Source organism: Spinacia oleracea, chromosome 4 (genome assembly GCF_020520425.1).
Source record: "Spinacia oleracea cultivar Varoflay chromosome 4, BTI_SOV_V1, whole genome shotgun sequence".
In the NCBI taxonomy this organism is placed as follows: Eukaryota; Viridiplantae; Streptophyta; class Magnoliopsida; order Caryophyllales; family Amaranthaceae; genus Spinacia; species Spinacia oleracea.
Window position 1 is genome coordinate 160372115 of NC_079490.1, and position 11209 is coordinate 160383323.

Consider the following 11209-nt stretch of genomic DNA (forward strand, 5'->3'; position numbering starts at 1 on the left):
CATGTAAAAAAATATAATTCAAATGCGATGCGTGCAAATTTAAGAAACATATAAGTTAGATTCGGATGCATATAAACAGATAGATTAAAATGGTAATAATTTATTTAAGGGGCTAGATTGATTAAAATGCTTATTTGGGTTTTTCTATTGGGTAGGTTGTCGTTATATTCTCTATTCTATAAGTGGAGAGGGTATTTTAGTAATCCAAATGGGACACCAAAAGTGAATTTACTAAAATAACATCACCTCTTCACCTATATAATAGAGATAGAGAATAGTAATTGTTAAATATATGGATATGTATGGTTAGATTTTTGGAATTAAATGTAGCAATATAAAAAATAATTAAACAACATTCCTATAAAGTTGAAAATGTAATTGTGTAGACTTGTGGGAAGCAAAAGTGATTGAAACGAAGGTCGTGCTCTTGGGGCTACAGTTGGTGACGAAGCATGGCTATGACAATGTAGTTGTGGAGAGTGACTGTGTGAATGAGATCAATGGAATTCACGGGCACAAGGAAGGGCGGAGCAATTTCTATCTTGTTTTAGATGCCTAAATATCATGTTTCCAGTTCCTTTTCTAATATTTCTTGGTCTATTGTTGGTCGAAGTAGTAATATTGTTTCCCATGAGCTCGCTTGTTGCTTGTCGTGGGTCAATGATGTGGTTGGTGTTTGTTGGGTAGTAATCTCACGTAAAAAAATTATTTTGTGTTAGTGCTGATGTTTTAAGCAATGGAAAGTAAGTGTCTTTTAGGCTTCCTTTAAAATAAAAACTGAAATTTGTTAATCCCATTGACAACTTTTACGAAAATAAATGATTAGATGTCTCATTTGCTAAATAGGATTGAACGTGAATATGAACATGAAGATGGATGAAACTAACTTATAATAAAACCTAACTTATCCTCTTATCATCACCTCTTTCAAATACTTGCCAAAATCCATAATATCTTGAGTTGCTTTAACATCCACATGGTTCCTCATCAATTGTGGGAAGAACAACCAAAAACCCGTTCCCATCACAAACCCAACCGTTAATGGGCCAGAAATAGCCCAATGCAAACTCCACTTCTGGCCCAACCCTCTCTTCACAGCCATCTCCAAACCCACACATACTCCATGCAACACAAAGAACCACGTGACCTCCCACGTAGGAGAAGCACGTGTAGCGTAGTAATAAACCAGCTCATGCATCAACCCTGAGACGACAAATGTAGCCATGACACCTGTCAGTTGGGCCCACATATGGTCAACGAGTTTGACAACCGTTGACCTCACGGGTTCGTATACTGTGTGGCGCAGTGCATCTGATACCATGCGGTTCCACCTCCTTCCCCAAAAATCTTGCAGTGATGTTGACAAGTAAGGTTCATCGGACGGTGGTTCTAGCTCCAACCCAAGAGTATACACCACCAGAAGATCACACACCCCAAATGCAATATCAATGGCCAAATACATCAAGCAGCAAAAAACCACCATATTCTTCTTCTGATGGTACACCACTTCTAAAATTACGAAAATAACCCCTTTTGACCAAAAATTCAAGGGCAATACCGCCTTCTTCTCTGAATTTACTGAATTACCTTTTTGAGCTTTTGATGAGTTGACTTTCTTGATCTTGATGGGAAAGGCAGCAAGAAAGATGAACTTAAGGAGGGATTGATGATGATCATCTGATAAAGGGCCATGATTGAAGGCGTAGAGTATGAGTTTGAAGTTGGCGAGCCAGGTGATAAAACCTCCTAAGAGGAAGTTCGTAAGTGGTCTAGAGAGAGAAAGAGGGAGGAGGGTGAAGAGAGAGAAAATGGGGAAGAGTGAGATTAATCTAAGTATGCCTTTTGGGAATTTAGAGGCTATGAAATACGAGTAACATAGAGATGCAAGGATTGTTACACATGCCTTGAACAAATTCTTGGCTTCCTCTTCCATTTTATTTTTTATTTTTTATTTTTTATTTTTTGAAGAAATTTTATTTGAATTGTTACTGTAGCTTTTGTGATTTGTGATTTGTGATATGATCTTCCCCCAAAAAAAAAAATACGAAGTATATATTAATCATACACTAATATACTTTAAATTATTGTTGGTACAAGCTGGCCATCTGCAATTAAAAATAAACTTTAAACTAATCCCTTTATCATAATAATATGATAGTCATTAATTAATACTCCATATATAGATTCATGGGGGATTTGGGGATATGGTGAACTTATGCATGCAGCAAGCATGAATACGGTTTTTGTGCTGCATGCATTGCAGGATTTGTTCGGCAAAACTTTAACTTAAAAGTCAAAAGTCGTATTCCGCGTATCAGACTTCTAATACAGTACTCCGTAATACTTTTTCGTATTTATTTAAGAGATACACTTGATTGAACACGGGTATTAAGAAAAATAATTGAATGAAATAAAATAATAAAATAAGTGGAGTTGTGTAGATATTTTAATAAGTGAAACAAGTAGAGACCATGTTATTTTAGAGGGTTGGGGTGTAGTTCTGAAATTATTTGTTTAATAGGTTGGTGGGACATAGGATATATTAGATAGATTCATAGATTATTTAATTAGATTGTAGGACTGATAAGTTACTAAAAATGTCAAGTGTATCTATTAAATAAATACGGTCGGAAAAAACAAGTGTATCCCTTAAATAAATACGGAAAGAGTACAAGACTATAGGAGGGGCCATATTGATACATAAATGGGTTCTATCATCGCTACTAATGTATAGAAAACATTAACTACATGACTAGTCGATAGTTCTTTCACTATAGACAATTGAAAGAACGGGTATCATCGATCATTCTGTTCGATTTATACGGAATACTTAGTTCTGTTATGTTCAATTTGTATGAAATGGTTAATTATATTTTGTTCAATCTGTATGAAATAGTTAGTTATATTCTGTTCAATCTGTACAAAATAGAAGTATTAAGTTCATACAAATTGTATGAAATAACTCGAAAAAACATGAAAATTACCTCAATTTCAAGGTCTTACAAGTCAAAAAAATCGTCCATTGCAATCAAAATATGTATTCTTATTTGATTAGATACACATACACATAACACTAAAATATATTTAAACCAAATAATATAAAAAATGTTGAAAGAAAATTATAAAAGTGAGGGTTAGAGTTTTTTTAGAATGAAAAAAATGAGATTAAAAAGGTTTCGTCAAGTAAAATCAGGTTGTGTTTAGTAACCGTGTTTAAAAATGATATTTACACTTTACATTTAGTCTATTTCATAATGTTATTTACACTTAGCTTTATTCTATTTTTGGACATAAAATTTATTACCTTGCCCTTCTAACTCCAATATTTACAATTTTCCACCCATTTTATCTTACTTTATATTTTTTTTCCTTACACAAACTCACCTTTTTACACATTTCTCTTACTTTATCCATATTTTATTTTATTCAATCAACTTTTCTACTTTTGTCTTAATATGTATGCAAATAGTAATTGTAAAGATCTTTATGAAACAGATGTAATACAAGGTTATAATTCATAAGTCTGTACCATGATACAAGCTTAAAATATATAAGTCGGTGAGACTTTTTCCGAGCAAATAAAAAAGTCTGTGAAGGTATTTTCTCTGGACAAATTGCGTGGCAATTGGTAGTGATTGGCTGGTGAAGGGCCAGTGGAGATCTTTAATTTCTCCAACTAGTTGTTGGACCGTGCGCGCTAGCGCGCACGATCCCCCAAGGTATACAAATTTAGTTTGCAGAAATGTTATGTTAAAGACTAACATTTACAAATTATGCTAGAAAAATAATGCTAAAGTTCGATTTGCATGTAATTAAAAGTATGAAATCATACATACGTTCAAAATATTTGTGTCATTGATGTTGTAGTATTCCACAAGCAACATTGATATGAGAGACGAGAAGAAGGCGGAGGAAAGCTAGTTTAGAAAGAGTGACGCGATAAATTGGTAGAATGGGGGTATTGGATCCCAACAAAAGGAAGAAAGAAAAAGGCAAAATAGAAGAAAAAAAGAAAAAAGAAAAAAAGAGATACATGGACACATGGTAGCTATATGACCAAGGTTATAATTGTCCACACACTATTGATAAGAATAAGTCAAAAAAAAAATTAAGGCACAAAATGGGGGAAAAATGGTGAGTACACTATTGAGTGAATAGTAATAGAAGTTCAAGACTTTATAAGTGTTAGGATAATAGGAGAGGTTAAAGTTTGGGGAGAGAGAAATGGAAAGTTGATATAAGGGTATTAATGTAAAGTATATTGGGGCGGCTTTAGGCGCTCCATATGTTTTAATATTCCATTAATATTTCTGTCCAATGATTATTTTAACCAATTAAATTAATTGGGTCATTTAATTTCACACAATTTTCCATTGGGATATTAAATATATATTTTTTCTCATTTTTCCAATATCAGAATTTTGATAAAAGTAAAAACATTATACATAAAAGTAATTTGTCTTGTTTAAATTAAAAAATAGAGGAATTTTAATGTCCATTAATTATTAGTTAAAACGCGTGTAAAAAACCAAATGTAAAAAATAAATTGGATTTTTCACGAAATACCCCGAAGTTTAAGTTTATTCACCAAATACCATCGCAGTTTCAGTAATTCATCAAATAGGTAAATTGTATTAACATTTGAACTCATATTATTCATATTTAATAGACCTTTCAATAATTAGATGAGACAAATTGATCGACCCCTCTCATTTCGGAATAACCAGCGTTTACGATGGTTTTTGTCATACACGTATACTCATAAATTTTTGTTGTTCTGCCCTGGCCTGCCCCCTAAGTCCTAACCTACAATTATAAATGAAAATTTATTTCAATAATACACAACACTATTGCCTTAAAAAGAATGTACTGTATAGTTTTAGACACTGTTTTAGAAATCTGGTTGAAATAATAATGGTGTGCAGTAGTTCTGTTTTGTGAAAAAGAATGAATGAGCTCTGTGTATGACCAGACAATGACCCTATAATGTGGTAAATATTGAGTAGGGTTTTATGAGAAGTCCTTATCTTATTAATTACGTTCTTTATCTTTTCACTACTACCAAAGTACCAAAACAGTATCAACCGAAAGCTATTGTATTAACACAGAGTTCAAGGAGGTTGAGTTTATTGTATTAAGACAAGGATATGGGTGGAAATTTCATCCGAACTCGACGGATATCTGATTTCCCAGAATCGAACATGTGGATGAATACCCGATAAAATATGAATTTTAAATGGGTAGATCGGGTGATGGGTCGGGTCGGATTCGACCGGGTGGAGGTTCATCCAACCTGTCACCTGATCCATCATCCATCCACCCGTTAAAATTATTAATTTTTTTAATACAATTACTTAAATACTAATAAAATATATAAATATATTTACATTGATATATTATACTTCTAGTACTCAGTACTTAATGGATATTTGTTATTTAAAAGAAAAAAAATGTTTTGCTTGAAAATAGGTAAATAAATACTTTTTTAACTTAATTGTATGTATTACCTAATAATTTTTTTATTACTAGCATTTTAGGTTTTATAATGTAGATGTATCAAAATTATAATTCATTCTGCACTATATTAACAAATATCACTTTATATTAATATTATAAATAAATTTGACGATACTTTTAATTACACCCGTTAATCAACCGATCTACCAGATTCATCCATGCATAATGGATAGGTCGGATGTGGATGAGTCAGATGTGGATGAAGGTTAAGTGACTGAACGACCTTCTCCTTGTTTTGTGGGTGATGGATTGCTTGGACAATGGATGGACAATTAGCGGATGGAGGTGGATGAAGCTCCACCCGACGTCCAACTCTATCCTGAATTTAATGATTCTCCCTTGGGGTAAATGAACAATAAACAATAGTACGGAGTAATAAAAGCTAATGTACGTATTCAATTATTCAAAGAATGTAAAAGGTAAGGAATACATAGTACATAATAAAATAGGTGAAAGTAAGAACCATGAGACGATATATATTATCAATCTCTAACCTTTAAAATACTCACATTTTGAACACTATGCTTAGTAATAGTGTTTTGAGTCACAAATACATGAAATTCACTATTCCTAAGGAATTTTTTTGAATTCCTTCCCTTTGCAAGCTCTATAATGCTTGTTCAATCAACCAAGGTTCAAACCTTGTTGCATACATATTTCCACATTTATTTTTTCACTTTCTCTCTTTTCTGTTTTCTGATTCCTAAGAAATTTGTTTCTTTCCCCTAATTTATTCCATTCCTCTCTCCTCTGGTTTTCCTTTCCTTTTTCCTTTTTCCCCTGCTTCTCCGTTCGTTTATTCGTCTTTCCCTTACTCCGTTTTTCCTTTTGTGTGGCGCCGGTGTTCGTCTACGATGACCGAAATCTTTCCGGCCCGTGGGAAGAATTGAATTGCTTATTATGTGATTAATTGGTTAATTAGGCAAACCCTAATTCCTAATTGATCATTCAATGGGTCAATAATTCATTTCTTTCCACATGCTTGAAAGATTTCCAGTTAGTATGGAGGTTTGATCGACAGCCAGAAAGTAGTCTGTTAGCAGGTATGTTGTATTCTTATCATCCATGATTTTTTTTTTGTTTTTTCCTATCCTTACATCGGGTTTTTGTGTTTCGGATCCGATTGAATTTGTTCTTTTTCGATTGCATCTGTAAGCTGTTAATTGTGGTCCATTAATTAATCCTCTTGCTTTGTTGATCAAGTTAGGTTCGTTTTGTTTAGTTGCTTGTAAAAATGTTTGCTTGATTTAAATTTGCTTTGAATGGGTTGATTACATGTTTAGGCATCGCTTGGATTGTTAATTGTGGTCTTTTTTCCCCTTAATTAGCTTTATAAGGCAACCCTGTTTTTTGGGTTCACCTTGTGCACATTCCTGTTTTCCTGGGATAGTACAACCTTCCCCTTACAGAAAATCAAACCATGCTGCCTTTTTCTTAAAAAAAAAAAATTGTGGTTGTGTGTTGAATGAGTTGTACTTTATTTTATTTTTCCCTTTTAAACAAATCCTTTTGTAGAGTTCCTGGTTTCCAGAATTACATTGCTCTATATAAGGGGAGGGGGGTTTATCTTTCTTTGTTAGGGTTTTGCTTCACCATTTCGTTTTCTTTATTTGGAAAGGTAGTCATTTTACTTATCCTTACTGATCCAAAAGGAGAAAGAGCAGACGCATTGAGGGAATGTTAATACTGCACATGTTATTCCTTATCCTTAAATAACACAACATAGAATACCAAGCAAATAACCTCTATGTGTTTTGCAGGGTCAAGAATCGCACCGACTGACTGAGTGACAGGCAAGCAAGAGTATTAGATGTCAGGAACCCTACGAAAGAGAAGGTGGTCATCACACTGGACTCCCTGAAACTGAAAAGGGTATAAGGCTTTGCTTTTCTCATATATACCTTGATTATCGTCTTTAAATATTACAACACCGATGAATGAAACAATGATGTCATATGATTTCAGATTCCCGACAATTCAAAACTAAGATTTTTAGCCTAACACTTCAGTATTGAACTGTGTTCTGTAATAGAAAAGTAGAAACTGCTCTTTTCACCATGTGCAAAATTAAGAAAGGAGATACATATAACAAAAGTTAAAATCATAATAGAATGGTTGCAAAATAAACAACTGATAACCACCACTGACTTCAAGAAAGTGGTCCGGGGTAACTGAATTGGAATCTGCTGGAAACCCACACTGATATGAGAAAACATAATATACAGAAAGTGTTTGCCTTATTGTGCCTGACTTGTGAACCTGTCTGCATTTTCCCTAGCCATACAACACCCTGCAAGAGCAACGACATTAGCTAAGGGTTATAATACCCAACCCTCAAATGAGCATGATCAATGCATACCTAGGTTGCGCTGCTTGTGGACGGCGTGGAGACATTCCAGCAGGGACACCCTACACTTGCACCAGATGTTAGGCGGATACAGTGTCTACTCCTAAGTAAGCTACAAAACTTAGAATGCTTTGTTACAAACGATTACATGTAATGCTGTGTAACACTTTTGAAAATGGTCATTGCATGATTACCTACAATTTCGTGGCATCTGATGGGACTGGCACGATGAATGCACTTCATTCACTGAAGATTTTGAGAAGTTGTTCAGGATGACAGTTGCAGACACGTTCAGGATGAAGCACAGCGTAAGCCTATCCCCCTTAGACTAACAAGTAAAACATGAAAAACACTTGCAAAAACCAATAAACTGTACATAGGTGCAAATCTACAAAGAAACAAACACATAACTGTTGACACCTACTTTTGTCCCCATTCCCGAAAGGGAAGGTTCGATGATGAAAGCGTAAATCTCCACTTGACAACGCATCTCCTATAAAATAACGAATCTCAATTCCCCTTTTCATTTCACCCGAAACCTGCTATTTATGGAAACCTGCTAAAAATAGTAACTGCCGTAATGGGTAGTTGTTAAAAGTGGCAAGTCATAAAAGATAGAAACCTGTCAGAATTAGGTGTTGCACTCCAACATAAATCCTAAATGAGATAGAGATTACGAGAGAATCCTATTCCTAATATGATTCGAAATAAGAGTCACGTATTAATTAAAATCCTAACTTGCCTAGAGTTCGTAACGGGCCCAGACGCATCCCGTCATAAAATTGATACGCACTAAAAGACTCGATTAAGTCTCATACACTCCGGATTCTAAGAGTCCGAATCTGACAAAGAAACGGCCCAAACATCAATTTCAACGCCCAGCCCTGGGCGCTGAAATTGTGGGCGTTGAAATTGCATGGATCCTATTTTCAACGCCCAGAGCTGGGCGCCGAAATCTTTGACGCCCAGCCTTGGGCGCTGAAAATACCTGGGACGTGTTTTTTCCTAATTCCTCGTGGATTAGAGTTCTACATTTCTATCTTTCCACGAACTCTTTTCTATAAATAGGGCCCTAAGTTCGACGTGAAAAAGACAACAACACACAATTATATTCTGAGTATTGACTCTAAACCCCTAAGCCTAAGCCTCACGCTGCAAAACTGATCACGCAGCAATCGATCCATAAATCGAACAGAACGTATCCCGTCCCATAATTTGAGATTCGTTAAATAAAAGGAGAAATAGCAAAGTCAAAGTGGTTAGTTTTCTGAGAATCATGACGCACCTCTCAAGGGTGCGTCGTAATGTGTCCCTTTTCTATGATTTAATTGCTTTCCTCGCCCTTTTATGAACTTTTAAACTAACTAAAATCTGATTGTTCGATCACGCTTAATAAATATGATATTTTTGGGAAATTGGATTATCATGCTAGGTCCCTTAAACAATCTAAATCAGATAATCGCGCTCGATCTAGTACTATATGTTGCATATTATTAAAATCAACTCAGATTAGTTTAATAGTTAACGCATGCCCCTTCAATTATTTATGCTGAGCTAGTAAGGATATCCTGCCTCTGGAGTTATCGAAGAGCGAGTACTCCTCTCGGTAGTTACAGTCCCTTGAACCCTCAATCTCTACCCTGCGGGTGTACGTTGAGCGATCCCCACCACCAGGGATCACAAGGGAACCTACGGTCGTCGTGGTCAAACAAAATTGCACTCCCTTTATGTCACGATAACCGGGTTTTGTCAGTTTTTCTCATTGTCGTTAAAAACTGAATGGCGACTCCTATATTACTAGTCAATTGGGTGTAAACTCACAGGAAATCCAATTACACTTGATTTGACAAAAAGAAGCGTCACACCCACGAGGGACGAGGTCACGCATTAGCCTCGTGCTTTTTTCGACCCTCTCACAGTGGCGACTCCACTGGGGAAAGTGAAGGAAATACTCGTGCTTGTAGGTAATCAAAATAGCCGAAGGGTGAAACGATCCTACCCCGCGTTTGTTTCCCCATCAAGTTGGGACGACCTGAAAATCAGCATATTAATGTGAACGGACAGAACCGCATAACGAATCTCGGCTCCCTCGGGAGTTGGGACTAAAGATACCTTTTTCGCCAATAGGGGGTGCACACGCCGCGCATGTTGCCCACTCGGTACTTGTGCAGGTAGTACACCTATCCCGAACCCAATCGCTAGCTCATTAGGTCCCTCTCGCCTGCATGCCCCCTTGGCTTGCACTTGCGGGTTGGCCTTCTGGGACGAAATTCGTCTGTTGAAGGCACTACCTCGACCGGGGCATGTGTCGGATCTGCGATAGAAGCGGTGCCAAGCCAGGCGCAAATAACTACCCATAGAAGCCTATCATAAACTACATGACATATTATTATTGCCTCATGATGGAATGTTAGTTATGTGTAGCGAAATATGTGATTATGTGTGAAAAACAATGTTAGAAAACCAGCGACCTAAAAAAAAAATTGCCCAAACATTCATAAACCAATTGGCCAAAGAGTTATACCAAGATACGTGTTCCGCAAACCCGAACGATCGCCACAAAAATAAGCGACGCTCGGGATGGCCTGTAACGAATCCCACAAACGCTGCACAACGCGTAAAGGACGTTATTAGGCAAGCACGCAAAATCGAAGTCGCATAAACGAAAGTAGACGCAAACAGAAAACGAGAACCAGCCAAGGACGCATTTTCAACGCCCCTGGCTGGGCGCCAGAATTTCTCACGCCCGACGCTGGGCGCTGAAGTTGCTGTTTGGCCTTCGGGTCAGGCGCAACAGCCTCGGTGCCCGCGAAAAAGAAAATACGTAGCAAAAAAAAACTTTTCGAAAAAAATTTGCTGCGAGGGCATAAGAAAAGCACTCGATTCTAAAAGCGACTCATAAAAAATAAATAACTCTTTGTGTCGTCGTTAGGCCTCCTACGACGACAATGCTCGGCTCCGAAATCAAGCATGCTAATTAAAAGACCTTGAATGTCACATGGGCAAAGTATTCAAAAAATAATGTTCGAATAAAGTCTTCAAAACAAATAAATGTTCAAATAAATCCGAGTCTAGACTAGGCTATGCCAAAGTACAATCCAAATCCTAAGTCTTAGTTGTCTTATCCATGGAATCGGTCCTAATGCTTGGTGTCGTTCTGCAAGTTAAAAGGTTAAACCATATTGAGTCTTCCCTCCTAACATTTAAATCAATAAGCACCCATATGTAATTGGCATCCCTTGCTAAGAATCCACGGCCTCAATACTCTCTCTCACCAATAAAAAGAACATATTATTTAATTCAAGTATTTGCAAAATGGAAACAGTCATATTCTGAAAATCATTC

The 11209-nt window shown here is 36.3% G+C and overlaps 1 protein-coding gene across 1 annotated transcript; it reads right to left on the reverse strand.

Moving 5' to 3' along the window:
- Window positions 1-804: 804 nt before the first annotated feature.
- LOC110789292 (probable long-chain-alcohol O-fatty-acyltransferase 5) lies at window positions 805-2229 on the reverse strand. The gene has a single exon (XM_021993939.2). It carries the CDS (start codon window positions 1931-1933, stop codon window positions 905-907), a length of 1029 nt encoding a protein of 342 aa, XP_021849631.1. The 5' UTR covers window positions 1934-2229; the 3' UTR covers window positions 805-904.
- Between the last annotated feature and the right edge of the window lie 8980 nt (window positions 2230-11209).